General features: G+C 54.7%; 1 protein-coding gene across 1 annotated transcript in view; it reads right to left on the bottom strand.

The window, feature by feature from the left end:
- OAZ2 (ornithine decarboxylase antizyme 2) overlaps window positions 1–23,300 on the bottom strand; it is a 44,474-nt gene that overhangs the window by 14,291 nt on the left and 6,883 nt on the right. The window contains 1 exon segment of the mRNA XM_035899486.1: window positions 31–179. Within this exon segment, the coding sequence (XP_035755379.1) occupies window positions 31–179 (149 nt within the window).

Raw genomic sequence — 23,300 nt, 5'->3', positions numbered from 1 at the left:
AAACAAAGGCGCGCGCCGCACCACGCCTACCTGGCGCGCAGGCGCCACGCGCTCAGCCGGCCTCTCTCCGTCCTCTCCGCCAGCCGCCGCTTGGGGAGCGTTGTGGGCCGTGGAGGAAGGCTGGGTGCTGTTGGGGACCGCTGAGGGCCCCGCTGGGGAATGTTTGGGGCCACTGAAGGCTACTGGGGAACGCTGGGGGCTGTTGGGTGCCGTTGAGGACCACTGGGAAACACTGGGCCCTGTTGGGGGCTGCCAGGTCTTGAGGGGGTTCCACCGCCTCCTGTGGAGACCCCACCGGGTCCCGAGGGGCTGCTGGCTCACAGGCAATGGGAGCCCACGGACCGGGCCGGGGAGAGCTGTGGGCCTGAAGGCTGGGGGGGTAGCGCCGCCTTCCACAGTAGGGTGGGGAGCGGGTGGCCTGCAGCTGTGAGGAAAGATGAGAAGCAGCAAGGCCGTGGTGGGAAACTGTTGTTTCTTGCAGTGGAAGAGGCCTGGGGCCCTAAGGCTGGCAGCTTTCTGGATGTGTTTTGGGTCCTTGTTAAAGTGGTGGGAGAAGAGGTTTGGGGGCAGCGAGACTGAGTAATGAACAGCTGGGCCCTGGGGGTGCCACTACAGAACAAGCTTCTGTCTCTGATGCATGATATCCTGCTTAAAGTACGATGCTAGCCTTTAAAAACCAGCCTGGGGAACTGCAGCCTTGATGAGCTTGAATAAGGAAGAGAGGATGAATATGTGGATAACAGGATGCTGAGCTGCCCATGACGAGGGGCTCATGATGAGCAGTGTACCCGTAAGGGAAAGGCAGCAGCAGTCACCTGGTCAATGACAAGGAGCCTGGAGAACCAGGCAACTGTGTGTAAGCTGTGGGATTTGGTCCTGCAGGGCTTGGCGGTCACTGAGCCTTCACGTGGGCCAAGAAACCAGTCTGGAAGAGAAGTTCTCGAGACCCTTCAGACACAAGCCCTGCAGGTCAGACTCCTGGGGAACTCTCACGCCTACTTGCCCCATCTCAATGCTGTCTGTCTGTTCACAGCACATTGGAGGACACAGGCCTGGCCCGGAGCAGGAGCGGAGCAGGCTCCTAAGTGATGACATACATGGCAGCCCAAGGCATGATGGCCCTGGTGAGCTCGCAGGCTCCAGGATCTGAGAGGGAGCCCTTGGCCTGGGCTTCCTGGTTCCCAGCGTGGCGACGCTAGTCTTCGCTCGGCAGGAAGTGACCAGCTGTTCTTGCAGAAAGCTGGATGCGGGCCAGAGCCCAAGTTCAAACAGAGCCCGATAAATGGCCTTGTCCCCCTTCCTCCATGTTTAAAGCCCTGCTTGCAGCCGTAATTCTATTTATAATACCCAGGAAAAGCTAGCTGAGACTTTCCCACAGTGCCGGCTCCTCGGGTGATTGTTGTTCGGGAAGCTAGAATGTACATGGTATTATTTTTGTATCCCCCTGGGAAAGTGTGTGTGGTTTGTGGTTTGTTTTTTTTTTTTTTTTTAAATTGCATGTCACTCCATGTCCCCATCTGTGCTGAGGAAAGTTTTGTGAAGCGCAAGGTCTCTGGCTGCTGTTTGTGGCTCTGGAATGCTTTGCCAAGGTGCTGGTGGTTTAGGCATCTCTGCCTGCGTGCCCCTGTTGGGAAGAGTGGTGGCTAATCTCCTAATAGCCCTAGGAGCCCCCATCATGTCACTCTCTTGCTCTCTGCCTCGGTGTCCCCTGTGTGTGGAGGAGGGAAGGTGATAATCCTGCTTAGGGAAATGGGCTCATCGTTACTGCCCAGCCCAGGGTTTTGGCAATGAGAAGTGCTGTCGCCATCATTTTGGGGTGGCACAGAGGCTGTGTGAGGCTGAACGTGACGACCAGGTTGCGGTGTCACTGTTCGTTGGGGTATTGCTGCCAGCCAAGTCCAACGGGCACTTTTTTTTTTTTGCCTTTCTTGACCATGTGAGGCAGCTCCTTGCATGGGGAGCTACTGTGGGATATTCTGGGCAGGCTCTGGGCATGGCCAGGCTGTGGCAGCTCTGTGCTGCTCCTGTCCTCCGCCAGCTCCCGACAAGCACCCACAGGCCCTGCACCTCCCAGGCAGGCAGGTATTTCGCAGAGCAACGGGACACCCTGCTCAGACTCTGATTCCAGCAGAGAGAATACCCTGCCTGTCCTCTCCTTAGGCGCTTGTCACCCGGTAATGCTGCCTGCAGCACTTGTTGCCCTGCGCCCCTTTCGTTCTCGGGAGCGCAGGGGAGCGATTCTGCTGCCCCTTGTTTGCTGCCCTCCGATAAGCGGTAAGGCTCTCCCAGGCGCCATCACCCTTCTCCCTGCTGATCTGTCGCGCTTCTCTCCTTTTTTATTTCTCAAATAAAAAACGTTTGCAGGGAGCTTCCCAGCTCTGAGAGCTCCACGTGTGATTTTAGCCCAGTACCCCAAGTGGCAGCCCGGCAGAGCGCTGGCCGTTTCTCCAGTGCTGCCAGCGCTGTATCGTGCCTTTGCAAAATCACTTCTGCCATGTCCTCTCCTGGCCTGGAAGTGGTTTTATTGCCCTGCCCAGGGTTTTGGCAAGAGAAGTGCTGTTATGCCACGTTTTTGGATGGGGTGGGTTTTTTTGCTACAGCCAGTCTGACTGGCTGTAGGATGGGCACCTCTGAATGGCTTTGCTGTTTGCTGCACCAGGTTTTGGGTTGATTATCCCAAATTTTAGGTGTGGAACAGATGATGTCTGCAACCTTTCTGTTTTAGAGGCTTGCAACGTTAGTTGTGCATCTACTTAATTATTCTCATTAATTATCATGGTTAATTGTGGGCTATGTAGCTCTGAAACAATACTTCCATCAGGACAAACTACGGAGAGAAGTGATGCAGTTTTTCCCAGCTGGATGATGGAAACCCAGAGCTCTGGAGCCAGTGACCACCCGTGGACTGGGGCCCAGCAGGCAGGTAGCCCAGCTTCTCGGAGCTGCCTACGCCAAGATGGAAGACACTAGATGGAGACAGGCGAGGACGAGATGACAGGAGGACAACCGCTTGATCACAGCCGCCTTGTGCGTGGGACTGACAGCAGAGACGCTGCCCAGATGTCCAGGGCCATGGAGGAAAGCGGGGTCCCTGCGGGATGGGTCCTCTCTCGAACATTTGCTCTGTGCTCTTCCTTGGCTGCGATCCTGGCCGCGCTGTCCTTGCCTTTGTGTGAGAAACATCCAGAAGCGAGTTCACCCGCTCAACCGGCTCCATGGCAATGCAGTCACAGGATCTCTCACTGACCTCGCAGTGATGCGGCTGCTTGGATAAGGAAAGCGGTGCTGTTGCAGAGGCCGTTGTACCAGGGAAGCGGCGGGCTGTAGCTCTTCCTTGTGCTCATTCCCCCCCAGCGAGTACCACATGCCTGCGCCCTCCTCGTCGGAGCGAAGCACAGCTGGCATTGGGGTGCCTGGTGGGTGCTGCGTCCGTCCAGAGCCTCAGATGCAGTTCTTTGGTGCCTACAGGAGCGCTGCATAGCTGGCTGTGTTTTGAAAGGTGTTGCCTAATGGAAAACACTTCCAGACAGGGGTTTCAAAATAAAGACAGAAAAGGTTTGGTAGCTTTATATGTAATTAATACCTGTAGTTATTTAAAAACATCTTTAGAAATGTGTCATTCAGAACTTCCTAGCATATATGGGAATGTAATTATGTTTTCGACAGCAGCCTATTCATCCCCTGTTCTATGATTGGGTTTTTGGTTTTTGTTTTTAACATGAGGATCTTGTTTTGCTAGGGGAAAAATAAAAATGAACACTGCCAGGGAATTTTGTTTTCATACCTTGGTCCTCCCAGCCCAGCTGCCAGCTCGGTCTTCCTGTGCCAACATGTCCATATCGCGTTACAGCCATAGCAGCACCAGCAGCGTTCCTGGGATTTTGGCTCCCTGTGTTTCTAGGTGAGCCGTGGATAAATTCCCTAAAGCCAGGCTGTAATCGTGTCTTGAGGTTTTCCTGCCAGTATGCATCCCAGGGGTGGGTTTTAATTGTTTAAACCATTGGACTGTTTAGCGTCCCTAAGCCGTGTTTCCTGTCTGCTTCACATCTCTAACAAAAAGAAGTGGTGCCTTAGCTATGCTGGTAGAGTTTTCTGCTGTTCCTTTAGATTTCCAATGGGATGAGTTGATTCCCTGGCAGACCTGCCTGGAGCCGGGGGTCAGATTTAAGGCATGTTGCTGACATCCATGGCTTTCTTTTTTTAATGAGCTTTGTCAGAATTTGTTATTTAGCCATTAAGCAGTGCCAGCGCAGAGTTCACACATGAGCTGAGTTGAAAATCTGCTAGGTGTGAATTAGTGATGAGACAAAAGCAGGTCAAGGAATGTCTTGTTCAGGAGCACACTGAGCGTCAGGCTTAGCTTGGGTGATAACTGGCATGTCCAAGGCCTTGAATCAGGGTATGGGCTGAAGAAAGAACGTAGAAATCAGGGCAAGAGATGACTTCCCTCTGCCATGCTGGTGGGATGTGCGTTGAAGGTGGAGTCCGTGCAGCATGAGTTTGGGGCGTTTTGGGGTGGGATGAGAACTGGTGATTTGGCACTGCAAGATGGGTCTGTCACGGACCTGGGTGTCACTGACAAGCCCTGCGCTCTGGGGTGATGCTTTGGGCCAGCGGCAACACCTCTGCAGATGCTAGAGAGGGCTCTCCTGGGATGGGCACAGGGTGAGATGCTGCTGCAAAAGACGTGCCAGAGTGAGTCCCTTAACAAACCTGCCGTCCCACCAAGCACAGAGCGTCAGGATGTGTTGCCCTGCAGAGGCGGGCAGGGGTTTTACTGGCAAACACTGAAAATAAAGGTGGTCCCTCCGCCCATGATCTCCTGGCATAACAGAACCTGGGAATGAGGTGTGATGGAAAAAGTAAGCCGTGAAGTACAAAGCCTAAAGCAAAGACAGGAACGTGTAGGTGAGAGGTTCAGGCATGCGGCTCCCAGCTTGAGCCTGTGTCAGCCGAGAGCTGGCAGCAATGCCTACCTGTGGGAGCTCGGGAGGTCACCTCTTTCTTGGTCAAAATAAATGCTCCCGTGTTTTCCTGCCTCGTTTCCCCCAAAGGAGGCTGCTTTTCTGTGTCGTCCCTGCTCCTCTGCACCTGGAGCTCTTTTCTTTGGCCGCTGATGGAGTAAGATGCAGCCCCAGGACACGGCCAAAGTCTCCCAGTGCAGGTGGGTGGCACCAAGAGACAAAAAGGTGGAAAACCTGAGGACAAATTGGTAAAAAAGAGCATGCAGGAAAGCATGCAGGCGACAAGGAGGTGTCTTGCTGCTGGCATGTTGCACATCTGAATCTACCTAGGTCTTTATATTGATTTTTGTAAAAGCTCTTTCAACTCTTTCTACAGTGAGCTCATCTTTTCTGGCACATTTCTGCTCCCTTGTTCTTTTACTACAGGCACAGCAGGCTTTGTTTCACCTCTCTTTAGTCATCTGCATGTGAACCGGGAAACAGGCAGCTCTGGTTGTTGTCCCTGGAGAAAAACAGTTACCTTCAGGGTGTCTTGTCTTGGCTCCTTTTAGATGCTGCGTGAAGATGGGATGAATGGAGCTGGAGGTGTTTCTGACGGAGCTGCCTGGACTTAGCCAAGATCTGGCCCGTGTACTGCCTCTATGCAACAGGACTTGCTCGGAAGCTGGTTTTACTTTTCTGTGTGGTTTCAGTGGTTCGGGACGCGTTCCCGTGAATGGCAATGGGGTTGTGGCAAAGGATGTCTGAGCAGTGTGTCAGCATGCAAAGGCACAATGATGATGGGAACCGCTGCTAGTCCAGCCAAAAATCTGAAAGGTGTCTTGGAGTTGCATTTTTAAGACCACAAGCTGACTGCATATTGCAAGGACAGCCTGAAAACTAAAGACTTGCATCTGCTTGTGGCATTTCTCAGTACCTGAGTGATGCTGCTTAGAAATTTCACATGACAAGAAGTCAGAACTATGTCTTGTGGGAGCTTGTTTTGTACAATTTGTCTTAACCTATGGCTACGATAAGCTAAGAAATCTTGGAAAGGACATCTGGAGTCCCTGCAGGTTTGAAATCCTTAACGCGCTGCCTCAAAACTCCTGAAGCAGAGAGTGCGTGGTGGTGAGGTGTCACGGGCAGCACAGTAAACCTTGCTCTCCCATTGTCTTGCAGCGTGGATTTAAGCAGACTGAGCCTTGGAGTGGGTCCTTTGGGTCTGACACCCAGGTTTTGGTCCCGTCCTCCTACGGGGCCCCCCCACACCAATGTGTTTGGGGACAGGTCTTGGGGATGCTGTGCAGCAGTACTGGGTGCCTCATCATGCTCATTCCCACAGGGCAGCGCCAGTGGATCAGGGCTGAGGATTCACTTGCCTGCAGAGCGCCTGTCTGCTGACACCTCTCAAGCTGGTGGTGAAGACGTTGGAAACAAAGAGCTGAGAAACTCGAGGACCTGTCCAGGCAAAACACCTCCTCCATTTGCTTTAATAATTTTGTTTTTCTCAATCCTACACCCCCATAATAATGTGTCCAGGCCTGTTTCAATGAGCTGGATCAGTCAGAGGCTTCAGCTGAGGTCTAGTATCCAGATATTTCTAGAACCTGATCCTGCCTCTGTCCCATCCTCTGGAAGAGGAAATGTTATTCCTCTCTTTCTGTGCCGTATGTGCAAACATGGACTTTGCCGCCTGGGGATGGCTCCCCCTGCAAAAACCCCAAACCTGCATGCTTGGATACGCCTCTTCCGCAGCTCTCTGCGCATGCGAGACTTCTGCTCGGCATGTGTCCGTTCCTGTGCAGTCGGATTCATAAAGTTCATGTTTTCATGGCCCCACAGGAATTTGCAGCCTCAGTGAAATTGCTGGGGGCTCCCTGCTGAGGCTGGCTGGGTGTTAGCCCTCCCGATCTTTTGCAAACAGAGCCACAGAGCTGATGGAGGACAATTTTTCCACCAAGTTGCCTGCCTTGCTCACAGCCTGGGAGAGCCGAAGCACGGCTTCTGGCTCTTCTCTGCAGCCGCAGCATGTTAACCGCAAGCCAGGGTGCTGCTAGCCCTCAAGTTGCCAGTTTTCTGGAGATGAGCTCCTTTATATTTTCCAAATAGCGTTAAAACTGTTCTCTGGATAGTTTTATTATGAATGTACCTAGATGCTGGTCTCCTAGGAGGTTGTGGTTCTTTATGGTCTAATGGATGTTTTCCCAAGAGATGCAGGTCAGTTATTTATTCGCGATATGGACAGCTAAATTGCTTCATACTATATAAACTTAAAAACCTTTCCTTTAGGGAGGGGATAAAACCCTTTCCTTTCCATTGGCTCTTTCAGACCCACCAAATACACCTTTCCCTAGAGATTTAAAGTTGCTGTATTCTGGTTTCTTAAGATGTGATTTAATTTACTATTAGAAAATGACATCCTTTATTCAAAACAACCCCGGAAGTCACTTTTTGGGCCTGCAGAGAGGGATAAATGTCTTGGGTTCTGGAGGAGTTGAATGTTTAACTTGGCAGGTGGATGGAGGGTAGTTGGTGAGAAGAATGAGAACAGTGCCATGAGCTCTTTTCCGACCACAGTCTGTACTGTCTTCGTAAAAGACTCAACAGTTAGATCACCTGTAACTGGTATCAAACTGGTAGGAAGGAAGTAAAATCTGGGTTTCTCCCTTTTAAGATAGATAATGAATGCCTCGTTTTTTGTCTTGCAGGGAAGACTGCAAACCCTTTAGGGGGGTTGTCACCACACGTCCGGAGCATGCCGGGTGGGATGCACACCCACATAGGAGCGGGGAACACAGACGGGAAGGCTTCGTGTGCCCACAAGGTGAGAGAGGAGGATCTCCAGTGTGTTTCTTTTGTTCACAGAGCACCCGCAAGTGTTCGTGGGTGCCTGAGGTGACGTCCTCTGCTCTTGTGTCTGCCTGACGGGCAGCGCCTGCCCTGTCTCGTGCAAGTGCTCTCGCTGGCAAGTTCGCTGCAGGGGTATGTGCTACCTATTGTTTTCCATCATTGTTATAACAGCAATGGAAAATGGGGTAAGGGTTTGTTAGTTCAGAACATGTCCAGATGCCAAACTTTTTCATACCGATTACCTTGCAGTTCTCCTTGTTCCAGGGAAGTGTTATTTGAACACAGCTTTGCACAAAGAATGGAGAGAGGAAAAAAAACAAGGGGGAGACAGGAAAAGGGCCTCCCTGGGCTCTGTGCAACTTTGCTTGCAATTTGGGACAGAAACACCTTTGTGTTGCAGGTGACTCCAGCTGGATTCATCCCAGTGCATCAGCCACCGAGCGGCGTCCCTGAGAAACCAAATGCCTTTGTTCAAGACCCCACAGCTAAAAATATTTCCAGAGATCTCTCTGCTTCAGGAGACCCAAGCCAGGTGCAGGGCTGGGCTGTAGCGCTGGTGGCTTTGTGTAGAGGGGCAGCCTGCCTTCCTTGGGCCTCCAGTTCCAGCCACCAAGTGAGCCCAAGCTCGGGAAAGGTCTAAACGGTTTTGCAAGAAGAAACTTGAGAAAATGATCCGAGGGCTGGAGCACCTCTCTTATGAGGATAGGCTGAGGGATTTGGGCTGTTCAGCCTGGAGAAGAGAAGGCTGCGGGCAGACCTGATTGTGGCCTTTCAGTACTTAAAGGGGGCCCATAGGAAAGATGGGGACAATCTTTTTAGTAGGGCCAGCTGTGACAGGACAAGGGGTGACGGTTTTAAACTAAAACAGGGTAGGTTTAGACTAGATATAAGGAAGAAATTCTTTACAATGAGGGTGGTGAAACACTGGAATGGGTTGCCCAGAGAGGTGGTGGAGGCCCCATCCCTGGAAACATTCAAGACCAGGTTGGATGGGGCTGTGAGCAACCCGATCTAGTTAGCGGTGTCCCTGCTCCCTGCAGGGGGGCTGGACTAGATGACCTCTAGGGGTCCTTTCGAACCCAAAACATTCTATGATTCTATGATTCTAAAATGGCCATCAAACACCTGAGTAAGGGATTCATGAGCAGGTCATCTGTAGTCCTTCAAAACACCGATAAAAAGCTTCATGAGTTACCCGCATGGAGGACGTTCCAAAGTACAGTGCCACAAGCTGAGCACACACGTGATGCTGGAGCTCACCTGTAGGTTTAGGGTATGGATAAAGGTATTACACCCACTGGAAGTGGTGGAATAGCCTCACTACGGACTGTATGTGCTGGTAGGAGAGCACACTCTCCTGTGCAAGGGGCTCCTGAAGCCTCTTGAAGGGAAGCTGGCGCTTGGATCTTTTGGATTTGAGTTTTCAGATAGCTCTGCCTCACTGTGCATGATGGGCATTACACAATGTACCTAAGAGAGGTGCTGCTCGCAGCTCTGGTGCCCAGCGTGCAAAGGCTGAGCCTGACTGGGAAAGCATCTGCGCTCCCTGCCTCTTCCTGCACATCTCTGGAAGAAGGGATTGGAATTACTGCAAGACCGGCAGCACCGACATCCGCCTCCCGGAGTGCCCCCTGGCCCTTTGGGAGCGAGAGGAAGTGGGTTTGGGCTGGAGCCAACCCTGGGCATTTTGCAAAATATTGTATAATGGCTTTGCTCAAGGCTCGGCCTTGCTCTGGAGGACGAGGAGAAATCACCTGAGACCGAATTTCCCAAGACCTGCTCTCCTGTGGTGTCTGCAGACCAGCTGGGTAGCAGGCAGACCAGTTCCTGGCCATGAGCGGATCCCACCCTGGGTGTCACGGCTGGGGGGAATGCCACGTGGAGGCCGTTCCCAGGCTGGGGCCAGCTCTCAGCCTCTCTGTCCACCCGGATGGCAGCACTTCCACCACCATGTTCCGGAGCCGTCCAGCAGCCGCCAGCCACAGGAAGTGCAGCAGGTCGTGGGAACCAGCCTGAGGACAGGAGGCTGAGCTGCCATGGGAGCCATGAGCAGTGCCCCAGCATACTGCCTTTGCTACACCAGGTGAGGAAGCACAAAACGACACGAGGAGCTGGGGTGCACAGGGTACGTGCGCTGCCAGCTCAGGCATACGGCCCCTCGCAAGCCAGCATTGTGCACGGATGCATCCTGTGCACGTGTTTCCGCAATCGCACCTTATGTGCCCCTCACCAAAGCGTGGGTGCCCAGCACCCCTCTTCATCCCATTCCCTGCTCAGCTGTCGCTGCCACCACCCGTACCCCCCTGTCTGAGCGGGCAGTGGGTGCTGTGTGAAGCTGGGCAAAGGGGCAGGTTCTTACAGACCAGCTGAAATGTCTCATGTGCCTTTTAATATTTTTCTCCTTTTTATTAAGTGAGGAGCCCCTTCTGAGCACTAAAACCTCTGAGTACTTGGGAAGTACTAAAGTGCCACTTTTGGCTCCGCCAGTATTTTTTTAAAGCATTTTAAACACTATTTGCCAAGTTCTGCTTTCAGTTGATCGAAAAATGCCATGTTTTGGAGTTCCTCATCCCCCACATCTCTCCCAGGACTTGCTGGGGCCATCATCCTGCCGAAAGAGCCTTGGGAACATGGCACAGCAGTGCCCATCCTTGTCCCCGAGCACGGCCTTGTCAGCATGCTTTGCCCCGTGACACTGTGGGTTTTTCAGGGATATTCAGCTCAGCCACCATCTCCCAGCTGTTTTGCTTGGTTCGTTTCCAGCTCACTTCTCTCGCAGTGGGGCTGGATGCATGCAGGGAGGGTGTTTTATTTGGGATTGCTTGGACTTTCGGTCTTTACCTCTGGAAGAGGCCTGGGGGGAAAGGGAAGATGAAGGGCACAGCAATGGTGTGGGAGTTTGAAACGAAGGCAAAATGCAAACAGAGTTTTTCTGTAGAAATTTCTTTTGGTGAAAAAAATTTGGATTTTCTGTCCTGAAGCTACAGTTGCCCCTCTCCATTGCCCCCCCTTGGGCTGCGGGGCGGGCACAGCCACGGGATGGTGGTGCACTCTTGCACGCGCAGCACCATCCGGCTCCTCTGTGTCTGGGCCCCTGGCCAGCTTTGCTGTGAGCTGGGTGTCCTCCATGAGGGACCGTGCCTGGCAGGCGTGAGGTGGATTTCCAGGCACTCGGTGGGTTTATTATTTTGCAGTGCTTCCAGTTTGCTTGGTATTTCCCCAGCTTGTGTCAGTCGCTGAGGGTATCTGAACTGGGTGGTGATAGAGTGAATCCAGGCATGAGAGGGATGCTGAGGGGGCTGCACCCCATCTTCCCGGGTAGGGTAGGCAAAATGCAAACAGAGTTTTTCTGTAGAAATTTCTTTTGGTGAAAAAAATTTGGATTTTCTGTCCTGAAGCTACAGTTGCCCCTCTCCATTGCCCCCCCTTGGGCTGCGGGGCGGGCACAGCCACGGGATGGTGGTGCACTCTTGCACGCGCAGCACCATCCGGCTCCTCTGTGTCTGGGCCCCTGGCCAGCTTTGCTGTGAGCTGGGTGTCCTCCATGAGGGACCGTGCCTGGCAGGCGTGAGGTGGATTTCCAGGCACTCGGTGGGTTTATTATTTTGCAGTGCTTCCAGTTTGCTTGGTATTTCCCCAGCTTGTGTCAGTCGCTGAGGGTATCTGAACTGGGTGGTGATAGAGTGAATCCAGGCATGAGAGGGATGCTGAGGGGGCTGCACCCCATCTTCCCGGGTAGGGTGGATCCCTGGGACCAAACCCGCACCCTGTTTTCACCCTCCAGCCACCCCACTCCCTCTGCACCCCAGCTCTGGGCAGCCCCCGTCAGTGTCTCTTGTCACCTCATCTGTTACGCTGAGACCGCCTTTGTCCGGTCTTTTGTCCCCCCACCTTGATCCTCTGTCCCCTACGTTCCCACCAGTGATTGCATTTCCTCCATTTTATAGGGTTCATATCAACTTCTGTGTGATCTTCCTATGGACTCTTACAGGCATTGATGGCAGATGTGGACCAGGGGGGTTCCTGGTCCCAGGAAGGGGACACTGGGAACAGCATCGAGTCTCACTGCTGCCGGCAGTGGAATTGGAGAGATCAATGCATTTAAATCCCACCTGCTAACACCCAAAATTTTGGGGGCTCAAATATGTTTTCAAATGTTTTAATGCAAAACCAGGTTCTTTTCCTCACCCACCTCCTTCATCCCCCCCACCCCACAGTGAACTCCTGTTGGAGAGGGACATGGGGCTGCGCCACCTGCAGTGCCTGTAACTTTTGTTCCTGTCTTGTGTCTCCCCACAGTGGTTTTATGCTTTGCCCTGGAGATGTTGGCTCTCGCTGTCTGGTGTCGCACCGGCTGAGATGCGGCAGAGGTTTCTTTCCAGCACGACGGTTGGGGTCACTCTTTCACAACGAGCAGTTTTCTCCTGAGTGCAAGTTGCGCTTTCCAATACGACAAACTCTGAGCATTGCATCCTATTGACGTTGTGCCGGCCAGGATTTCAAGTTCTTAGGACTACGTGCACTGGACAAACGTAGGGTCAGCAATATCTTTGATTTCAAATACCACAGACATGCAGGAATAAGTTTTTTATGTGGCCTCAGAAGCTTGATAAATTGGTGTCCAAGCTCCCTGGGCTTCTCTGGGTCTGGATCCAGCAAGGGAAACTGGGATCTATTGATCATCTAGCTTCTCCCACCTGTCATCGGTGGGGAGGGAATGACGTGGCTCAAGCTCACATGCGGCCTCGCACTATGGCCACTGCCACAGCCACTGCAGCCCCCTTCACAGCACCCTGAAACCGCTGCAGTCCTGGGATAGGGGGAGTGTAGGCTGACGTCAGGACCCTGCTGGGCTGCCCAAGGGGGCTTTGTTTCTCCCACTGTGCTGGGCTAACGATTTCTCCCGAAAGGGACAGTTGAAAATATAATCAGAAAGCAGCAAAAAAAAGATCATGGCTCTGCCCTGGCTGGTGTGCACAGGCTGGCAGAGATGGAGAAGCTCCCCCCAGCTTGCTCCCCATCCCTGCCTGTCTCAGCCCCTTTCCTGCCTGCTTTCCCCACCCTGGCAGTGCTCAGAACACCTTCTTGGTGGTCTGCAAACCCACCAAACCCATCCTCGGCCTGCTGGCACATGCCCTGCAGCACCCGGCCCAGCTGGGGAGAGGAGCTGATGCTGCTGTGATGCGTGGGTCTGGCTTGCGGGGGGCACAGCAAGGTCCCCCCTGGGGCCAGGCTGGAGCCTGCAGGCTCTTGCTTAGCGTCGAGGGGCTGGTGGCGGCCAGGCTGGAGCATCCTCAGGGGGTCCAGCCATGCTGCCTTCCTGTGTGAACGCAGCCTCTCCCAGCCTGCCTGTGGCACACGCAACCATGTGGGAACATCCTGTCCTGGCAGCAGAGGTGGGGAGGACAGTGGGGGAAACATGGGGGTGGGAGCGAAGCATCACCCAGCAATGGGAACTGACCATACTGAGGAGGGGGTCTTCAGGGATAAATTTAGTGGCAGCGAAAGAGCCCAGCTGGTTCTGGCTGGCCGCGTGACAAGACAAGCATGCCAGGAGTGTGTGTGGCTCCTGCTGCCATTGAGTGGCAAAGCCCGATGGTGGCAGGAGGATGGGGTGGGAAGGGGGTAGTGCTGACCCATGCAGCCCCAGCCAGCCAGACTCCATCGGCGATCCTCCTCAATGGCTCAGTTACCGCTTGAGGAAGAGGAGCTCGGAGAAGGGGTGCTGGGGCTGATTTGGGAAGCAGTTCACCCAAACACAGGGTGCTTTGCAATTCCAGGGTGGTGGCTTTGTGGTGTTGGGCCAGGGCCTTGCAGTGCTGTACTTTGGAGGACATGCCCAGCACTGGGGAGCCAGCCCCAGCCTGGCACCACGAGGGAGCCACGAGAAGATAATTTGCTTTATTAACAGTGTGGGGACGGGTCCCATCTGCTGAGTGTGGGGACCAGCCAGGCCTGGTGACACCCTGCCGCCACGTCACAGGGGACACAGCAGTGGTAACGTCCTGGGCCTCTCTGGATGGCCAACACACGGTGGCACTGGCCGGATGCTCCTCATGGCCTTGCGGTGTGGCAGGGAGATGTGAAGTGCCATATTTGCTTGGGCAAAAATGTTTCCCCCTCTGGATTTGATCCTTAGACAGGGGCAGCCCTGAACAGTGCTCCCTTGGGAGATGGTGCTGGCAGGGAGCCTTTCACCCAGCTCTTTATAGATTTCCCTGTGCTCCCTTGTCATGCTGATCCTGGAAATCCTGTCCCCTGGCTTTTCCTTCGGTGTTTACATTCCTGGGCCAGGTCAGCTGATGGCTCACCCGCTGCTGCCAGTGCTTATCCCATCTCTTTTCCCCTTACCGCCCCCCCCCCCCCCTCTCCCTTCTCATGAAGATGTTTACATGTACACCTGAACATCTCCCTGGGAAGAGACAGGGCTCAGATGCCGAGCCGTGCTGCCCTCTCCTTGAGCCCCCCATGTTGGATAGGCTGTGGAAAACCATCCTCCTCCAACGGTGCTGGGTGAGACGGGCATCACTCCTTCCCTGCATGGTGCTGCTGCCCTGGGCTTCCACAGGTGACTTTCTGCTGGCCTCTTTGCGCTGAGCAAAATAATTCTGTGTTTCTTTCCTGTGTTGGGCAAACACTTGCCATGTTATTCATTAACCTGGTTAGTCATGTAACCATAGCACTGGACTAAATATTGTTTAAACCAGTGAACCTGAGCCTCAATTCATTCACGCCTGTTAGCTCCGAGGTGCTGCGGCTCCACGGAGGGGAGCTGAAATGCAGAGAACAGTGAAGGATTTGCAGGAGGTGAAGGAGCCTTGTTGCAGGCTCTCGGGGGCTGCAGGGCTGTGGGTGTTCCCAAAGTCTGGACTTGGTTTTGGTTTGAACGTGGTCAGCTTTTGGGGTTGTGCCAGCACCCTTTGCTGCTGCATGTGCCAGCCCTGCCCCATGCTGGCAATGCTGCTGTTCCTTCCACCTCAACGAATGGCAGCCAGCCTGAGACAGAGCCTGTTTAATTCAGCAAGTCATAAATTCATAATGCTTATTTACCACGCAGGGCCATGAATATTTGATAGCGGCCACCGGCCTGCTGCAGCGTGGCTTGTGGAGGAAAAGGGGGCAGCTGGCGGGATGGGGCTGGCACAGAGTGGGGCTGCCCAGGCCAGCGTGGCTGTGCCAAGATGGGGTTGGAGAGACGTGGGCTCCTCCTCCAGCCCGGCAGACCTGCCAGCGGTGGGGTGAAGTCGTGACAGCTCTGCAGAGAGATGCATGGGGGCCGGGACGGCAGCTGGAGGCTGTCAGGTCGAGGGAGGAATGAAGCAAGGAGCCAGGCAAGGAGGGGGAAACCCGGTGTTTGGTGATGATGGGGGAAATTTTGAGACCTTGTGGGGTGGAGGGGGTGGGGTTGATTGTCCCTGGGGTATCCCAGGGATGACCATGGGGGGCTGCCCTGTGCACACTGCTTGATGCTGGCTCCGCTTGGCAGCGGTTCGGCGATTAGCACCGTGAACTTGGGAAGCCCCTTGACCCCCGACCCCAGCTCACTAATTGGCTGCAGGGAGGAACATTGCTGTTCGCGGAGGAGTAAGGAGGAAGGAAACCTTCTCCCCGAGAGCTGCCGAGACTTCAAGGAGAAGGCACGGACGGGGGAGTTTAGTTGCGCAAAGACAATATTTTGCAGTTCACTCCAAAAGAGCCTCTTCCTACTTGTGCATCTTGAGCGTTTTGCCCATCATAAGCAAAAGCTGTTGCAGTCAGTGGCTCCCCCACAGCTCCTGACGGGCCCCTGCTCTGCACTGGCAGTGCCCAGGGTCGCCTTTCGTGCTCTTCTGGAGGGAGCTGCTCTCTCCTGCCTTCCCTTCACCTGAGGTCCCCACTCCCTTGGGCGCACGAGGATGATGGAAGGAGCCAGGCATGGGCTGTACCCCTGGAAACTCCGGGCTCCCCCATCAGCCATCCTGGCTTCCCACCAAAGGGCCGCAGTGGCAGGGGGGATGGTGTGCAGAGAGGGGGCTTGGCAGCTGGCAGAGCCTGATGGGATGTGACAGCTCCAGCCGGGCGTGCGGCTGCAGGTTGCCATCACAGGGGGGATGAGGCTGAGGTGGCTCTGAGACGCCCCAGTGGGTCGCTGCCTTCCCCGGCATAGCCCAGCAAGCGCCAGGGGCCGATAAGGTGGCCCTCAGACCCTGGTGCTGCAGTGGCACCCACTTGCTGAGTGGTTCGCTGCTGCTCTCCCTGCCATCCTGAGACAAGCCAGGCCAGCCCTAGTGACAGGTCTCCCCTTTTACGGTAGCTTTTATCTGTCCTTGGGGAATGCGGCCCCAGCTCCGGCTTAGCCCGTGGCGGTACCGACAACTGCTTTCCCTCCTGCTACCCCAAACTTTCCCATCAGCTGGAACGTCCCTGCTCCACTGGCTCCTGGATCCACCGCTGCCACACCTGGGGGATGTAGCAGGAATTAAAGCCTCTTCCTGGCACACTGGGGGTCCTGCCCTACACTGACTTCTCTGGGAGTGCAGAGGGCATGTGTCCAGTGGTGGCCCCATGCTGGATCGGGGGCAGCAGGGTGCCAGCAATTCCCTGGTGTCGCATCTCAAACCCCACAGCCTTCACTCTGCCCTGGAGGCTCCCCCAGCTCGGACCTGAACTTTTCACCCAGGACATGACTCCGCATACTCCCCTGGTTGTTGCAACACCGGCGCCGGTGGGGCTGCTATCGGGGCTGCACTTTAGGGGATTTCGGAGTGTGGCAGATATGGGCAGCTCTGTTTTAATTTATGGTGACAAATGTTTGTGGGCCTTGTGCTAGAGCCCATACTTCACTGTCTCGGTGGTTGGCTTCCTCGTCTTACAGCCTAGAAAGGACCAGATCGCCACAGGCTGGTGCCGGGAGGGGTCTCCCATGATGGCATGCATGTCCTCTGTACCAAACAGCATCACCTTCCCCCTACAGCAAGCCCAAAACCTGGGGTGACAGTGCAGGAGTGCAGTGACCATGCTGCTTGGAGGGAATGAGTGAGATGGGGGGGCAACTGGGAGGAACTGGGAAGGTGGGGTCTGTCTTGGTGTTTGCTGGGAAGCAACTGAAGTGACGTAGAATGGCTGATGGATGGGTGGACGTGTGCGTGGGAACAAGCCCTCGCTGCTGTCGCATCAGTGGGAGCAGAGTGGGAAGACACCAGGCACCTCCAGGAGAGATGTCCTCCTCAGCCACTGCTCCGACTGCCTGGCTTCAGGCTGTCCCAGAGTTCTGCTCTGTCGGGCATCTCCGCTGGCATGGCCCAATGCTCCCAGTCGATCCCTGACAGTGTCTGTGCCAGACCACACTGTGGCTGCCGCGGTTACAGGGTGCCTATTCGGCGCAGTGCTCAGCTGGCTCCTGGCCCTACTTCGGGTGCCTGTACCTCTGAAATATTCATCAGCATGCTCCGCGGGAGACACCAATTTGCTCTAAACCTCTCTGAATATTTCATCCCCCACCTTGCAAATGGTACCGCCATTCAGCTGGAGCTGGTTCTGTCCCCGGGCTCTGAGAGAAGATGGAAAAAAAGGCAGGTTGGTGTCCCACAAGCCTGCCCAGTCACTGGGGCCATGGCACCAGCCTGCCCCACCACGCAGCCCCCTTCTCTTCTGCCTGCTGTCTCCCTAACACCTCCGAAGCATGATTATTTCTTGCCCATGCCGTTCCCATGAGCGACTCTTGGCGTTCAAGGGTCTGGCAGATTGACCGGATGGGGACACTGGGAGTGGGTGGGGACAGCCCTGCCTGTCCCACTGGATGCTGCCCAGGGTGGGTTTGGGTGCAGTGGGTGGTGGGGTGCAGTGAGTAGCATGCCAGGAGCTGCAGGGATGGGCAAGGTTGCAAAGATCAGGGATTAGCAGATGATGCCTGTGCTGGCAGCAGGTGCAGGATGTAGCAGGGATGCAGGGATGAGCAGGAGGAGCAGGGATTATTGGGGGGGGGGGCTGGCACAGGCATTAGCAACGATGCAGGGATTAACAAAGGGTGCCAGGTTTTGCACCACAGCTCTGCCTTCCAGCATTTGACCGTTGCTGCTGAGTGCTTCGAGGCACCCAAGTTACTCATTATTCTGATTAATTCATCAGCAATTTTGACCAAATAAGTCAAGAAAGTGGAAAAATATCTGTCCTGCCTGGAGTGGGGTTGGGAGCTGTTGCTGCAGTGCCAAGGCTGGTTGCTGGCACCTCTGCTGATTTTGCTGATCTCAGGGATGGGGTCAGAGGGAAAACCGGGGTTGCCTACCCTGGGGACACAGAGAAATGTGTCTGACCCCATCCCACTGCCTCACCCTGCTCCTTGTGGGGCGCTTTCTCCACCTCCCTGCTCCAGGAGTTAAAACCTTCCCTCCAGGCTGGCATTGCTCATGGAAAGTTTATATATAGCCTTTTGTTTTTGCCAGCATTCTCCTTGAGTTTAAATAGCTCTTCCCCATCCCTGGTGTTGACCCCGGATGTATTTATAGAGAGCAATCAATCAGATCTGTGCTCAGCACCGAGCAAACCGAGCTTGTGTCGTCCCCCCGTGGGAGGCTCTTACATCAGCCTGGCTTTTCATTTAGCCTTGGCCCTAAGGAGGAGGCCTCGAGGACTGGAGGGGGACTGCCTGGAGGGCTCATAGCTGGGGCTGTGCCAGCCTGCAGACAGCTTCCTTTGGGGTGGCCGCACCAATTCTGGCCATGGAGCAGCTTTTTGGATTGCCATCATTAGAGTTCAGAGTGAACGTTGGCTTGCAAGGACTGGTGCCCTTTCTCCTGAGGCTGCCATTTCATGTGTTTCATGTCATGGAGGTGAACCATGTCTCCGGTGCCATGGGCCATGTAAGGCCAGGGTTGCAAGTGATCCTGCAGGCTGGTTTGACTCCCTGGGGTTAAGCGGGAGACTCCTGCCATCTCTCCTCCAGCCAGCCAGCTCCCCCCGCGGGTGCCAGCTCTGCTCCCACCCTGGAGGTCCAAGCTGCTGGGCGGCTTCCCCTCCAATCTCAGCTCTTGACTATTTAAGGCAAATCTCCTCAACGGACTTTTAAACAAAACCCGGGGCTCCTCTCGCTCTCCTCGTTTTAAATAACTTGCCTGGTGTAAACAGAATGAGGCATAAGACTATAAATCAGGCATTCCCAGGACCTGCCTGGCAGGGTGTGTGCGTGCGGGGGGCTCGCCAGACCCCCAAGCTTCACGGGGAGCTCTTCTCGGTGCCTGGGAGGGGCTTATGCAGGGAGCAATAACAGGGCAAGAGGTGCTCTTGTGGGGCAGGCATTCCCAAGGCGATTAATGACATTACAGGGTGAGAGGCGCTGCCTGGGCTGCCAGTGTTTGGGGTAAAATAATTAAGATTGCAAACCAGTTTCCATCCCAGCCTCTTGCTCATTGTTCCCCACGAGGCTGGAATTTTCCAGGACATATTCCCTTCCTGAAAATGAATTTTTCCTGGGAAGTTCGCGCTGGCAATGGTCAGCAATGCAATGGGCGTTTCTCAGGAATGTGGGATTTGGGGGGAACCTCCTAGACTGCAGGCGGGAACCCAGTGTGTCAGTTGCAGGGACGTGGGCACTTTGCACCGCAGTGTGTCCCCTCCCTTCTCATCAGCCGATACTGTCGGCTGGAAAATCGGCCCTTGCTGCCGTCGATCTTCAGTGTTTATGCACCGTGGTTGAAGCAGAACAGAAGTAATAATAGCTCGTCCCAGGGACCAGTGCTTCCCATGATAAAACTCTCTGCTTTCTGTGATTTTAGGCCTTTGCCAAACTTTAATTGTGAGCTGAAGTCTTTCATGTTGGGTGTCCAACATACCAACATACACAAATTCATCTAAACAGTCCAATTTAAACAAGTCTGACATTTCTGGGACCAAGAATTGGGAAGATATATTGCTTTGGTTTGCTGCCAAAGCTTGAAACTTTGAGATCTGGGGTGCCCTGGGGAGGGGGACAGGCCATCCGCTGTGCCCATTTGGAACCCCGGGCTCCAGCCAAGCCAAGGAGCTCTCAAAAACCCTGCAAAGCCACACAAGGCTCCTTGGCTTTGCCCGGCTGAGCTGTGGTAAGCATCCCCCACATGGGGACAGCACCAGGAAGGGTGCTGCTGTGGGGCATTGGCTTTTGTACCCCCAGCTCCAGGAGGGCAGGAGCGAGCGCGGAGCCGTGCCGCTGTGCCTGCCCTGCCCACTAGCACTGCCCTCTGCTCTCCCTTCTCCACCCAAAGACAAGCAGGATGGATGGAGCAGCCTCTTGCAAGGCAACGCTTCATTTAGCTCTCATCCTCCCCTGATTTGCTAATCCCTCTTGTTATCCACATGACCGAGGAGCAGCCTTCGAAGTACTGGCAGCAACAGCACAGCAGCTTTTACACAGCAGGTTGCACCCTTCGCCAGGAAGCGTCATCTGCAGGAGGAGGAAGAGGGCATGGGTCCTCCCTGAGCAGAGGATATGGGAGGCTGGCGTCAGCAGGAGATCTCCTCCATGCCATGCTTGGTGGGCTGGGATCTTCCCCGTGCTGGGCAGTAGCACACAGGGTCTGAGGATGGAGGTGTCCCGGGCTGCCCTCTGTGGTGCTTAGCACAGCAGGGCTTGATGTTGGCCTGGAGGAGAGCAGGGAGGAGGAAGGAGGCTGCAAGGAGACTTCCTGAAGCCTGCCCTTGAAGCCACCCACGGGCATGTACCCCTGGGATGGAGGTGCAGAGGGCTGGCTGAGGGGAGCCCACGGGAGCAGGGAGGGTCCAGGGGAGGGACATGATAAATGAGCTGATAAAGGGCTTTTCTGGGCCTGTGGCTGCCAGGGAGGAAATGCCACATCCAGGCTGGAGCAGTGCTCATCCCGCACATCCCCTCTTGCACACCGGCTTGCTCCATCAGGCTTTGGGAACCACGGTGCGTCATGGCCTGTTGCCGGCAGCCGCGGTGGCAGGGGAGCAGAGCTGTGCCGTGTGCAATGGGATTGCTCACTTGGGTTTTTGGCCATCTGTTTTCCAAGTCGGAAGGTCATGTGTACATTGGTCGCGTTGCCAAGGATTCCTCCACAACAAGTCCTTTTGTTTTACTTGACAAGGTCTCCAGCGCGTAGAAGGGCTGGACATCAATAACCGTCGTGAAAATGGGACGCCTTTCCTCTTGGGAGAGTTCAGGTACTGCTTTCTGTGATGACCAGGGAAGATACTGTATGGCAGGGCTCAAAGCTGCCCACCTCCTCCATTACAAAGGTGGCCCATCTTGACTGTCTAGATGCTTAATGGCAAAGTTTGGGCGCACTCCTACCCTCCATAATGTCTGTTAATTAGGTATAAAGATAATTTAACAGAGGATGAGGAGATCTGGTCTGGAGAGGCTGTGTTGATGGTCAGAGGTAGGTCTGCTGAGCAGGATGGGTTGTGGCCCCTCCACTTGGTAGGACCTGGCTGAGGGCAGAGGGACCCTGACTCAGGCAACTGGGGTTTGCTGATGCCCAGAGGTGCCTGGGACAGGTCCTGAGCTAGGACAACATACGAGGGCTCAGGACAGCGGTGACACTGATCTTCTCTCAATGCACTGGGTCAAGCTACGTCCTGTCCCTGCTGCTCCGGCCACCCATGTGCGTGCCCAAGCCAGTGCTCTCACTGAGCAGCCTGTCAAAACCACAGTCAAACAACCACAGAGGGTGGGAAGGGGCAGGAACTGGCCCAGCAAGGGCTTGCCACAGTCCGCAGTGCCTTTTCCCTGCCACCAAGATAGATCTGGAGACCGTCAGTGCCACTTTGTCGGTGCCGAGTGCCAGATGCCAAAGCAGCGCTGGGCTTGCTGACGGAGGCAGTGATAGTGGGGCTGGGGGGAGCCTTTCCCCCCGCAGAGCTGTGAGCCCATCCCTCTGCCAGCGGGGCAGCTCCCGGGATGGCTCAGTTGAGGAGGGACAGATCCAGCTGCAGAAGTCCCTCCGCTGTGGCCCATGTGGGACCTCTGCAGCCCAGGCAACTCCCAGCTCCTCTGGGGACGAGGCGTCATATTCACCGTATCATCGGTGAGGTCCAGCTGCAATATGGGGAGAATTTTGGTGAGCGCACCGTGGTGGTTTTGGCTGCTCTCCTCAGAGGATGGCGATGGAAGGAGCTACAGGGGATGGACATGGACGGACAGCCCTGGTGCTCAAACGTGCCTGCAAGTTCTGGTCTCGTGACATGGATGCAGCGCTGAGACAGCCCTCACCCCATGCTTGGCAAAGCCTGGTTTCTGCCTCCGTTGAAGGCTGGCTGTCTGTGCCCTGTGGGCAGCAGTTCAGTGCAGGATAAGTGCTTGCAACCACCCCATGCATGGGGTTGGGTTGCCTCCAGGGCCCTTAATAAATTCCCATATGAAAGATTCCCACTGGTTTGTTCCCCCGTAATTAATAGGCCCAGTGCAAATGACAGATTAATTATGAAGCTAAAGAGATAACAGTATGTTGTTTGAGCACCACACAAGCCAGAAAGAGCGCTGCCCTTTTTATCTCTGTATTTCATCTACAAAGCAAAAAACCGAAGAGTTTCAGGGCAAACCAAAGCACTGTCTTCATTTCCTAGGTGAACAAACGGCAAAAGCCCTCCATGCAGCAGCGCTTTTTCCACTGGGAGACTGCCGGCATGCTGCATCTGCAACCCATCAGAGGAAAGCGTTTGGGTTTATTGTTCCCCCTCCTGGCTCCAGACAGACTTTTCTGTTTGGCGGCATTTTTTTTAATTCAAATTTTGTAAACACAAGCTCTCCTCACCCCTTTTTGGTCCAAAGCCCACTCGGTGGGTTCACGTCATGGGGCGCAGTGAGCATCCTCGGAGCTCAGCTCCGGTGGCGCTGCCAGGAGCCGCTCTGAAATGCCCATAAAAGCAGCTTTGCAGCGATCTGATGCGTCTGAGCAAACATTTGCGCACACCTCCGAGCCCTTGTCTTTCTCGGTTAGCTTCAGCTTGTCCTCCTGGGGGAAGGCAGAGCTGGAGAAGACGAGTGGTGACGTATGGAAAGGAATTAAAGTTTGAAAGCACTCACCGCTGTCCTCAAAGCAGCTACTCCAGGCATGTGGTGTTGGATGAGCCCTGCTGTTCCCCCGCTCCTTGTCTCTGCCCAGCGCCCACCGGGCCGCCCGATGGGGCTGCTTACATCCCATCGTTTGGTACCCAAATATCAGCAGCTCCCACTGCCAATTTTCCTACCATGACTTTCATCCTCTGCCCATTAGCGGTGCTACTAAATCCTGGGGCTGTCATGGGTTTCAGAGGGGAAGGGACTATCAGCGTCTTGCTGATCGATTTGGGGCATGGAGCAGGTGCCCCAGGAGGTTGCTCTGGCCATTGGGTGGGGTGACCCATTCCCATCCGGCCTTCGAGCATCCTCCTGTTGCTCCAGAGTCCTCACACCTCTTGCGATGACCTTGCTTGCAACTGTGCTTGGCGTGCTCATGCTCTGGGGCTGCCCATCCCCTTCTCCCAGGAGGAGCAACATGTCCTGCAGCTATCATGGTTAAATACAGCAAAAGAACTGGGACCACAGCA

The sequence above is a fragment of the Egretta garzetta genome, unplaced genomic scaffold (assembly GCF_000687185.1).
Source record: "Egretta garzetta isolate BGI_Z169 unplaced genomic scaffold, ASM68718v1 scaffold287, whole genome shotgun sequence".
Lineage (NCBI taxonomy): Eukaryota > Metazoa > Chordata > Aves > Pelecaniformes > Ardeidae > Egretta > Egretta garzetta.
Note: the sequence above shows the minus strand (reverse complement) of the source record. Positions and strands in the feature narration are given on the sequence as shown.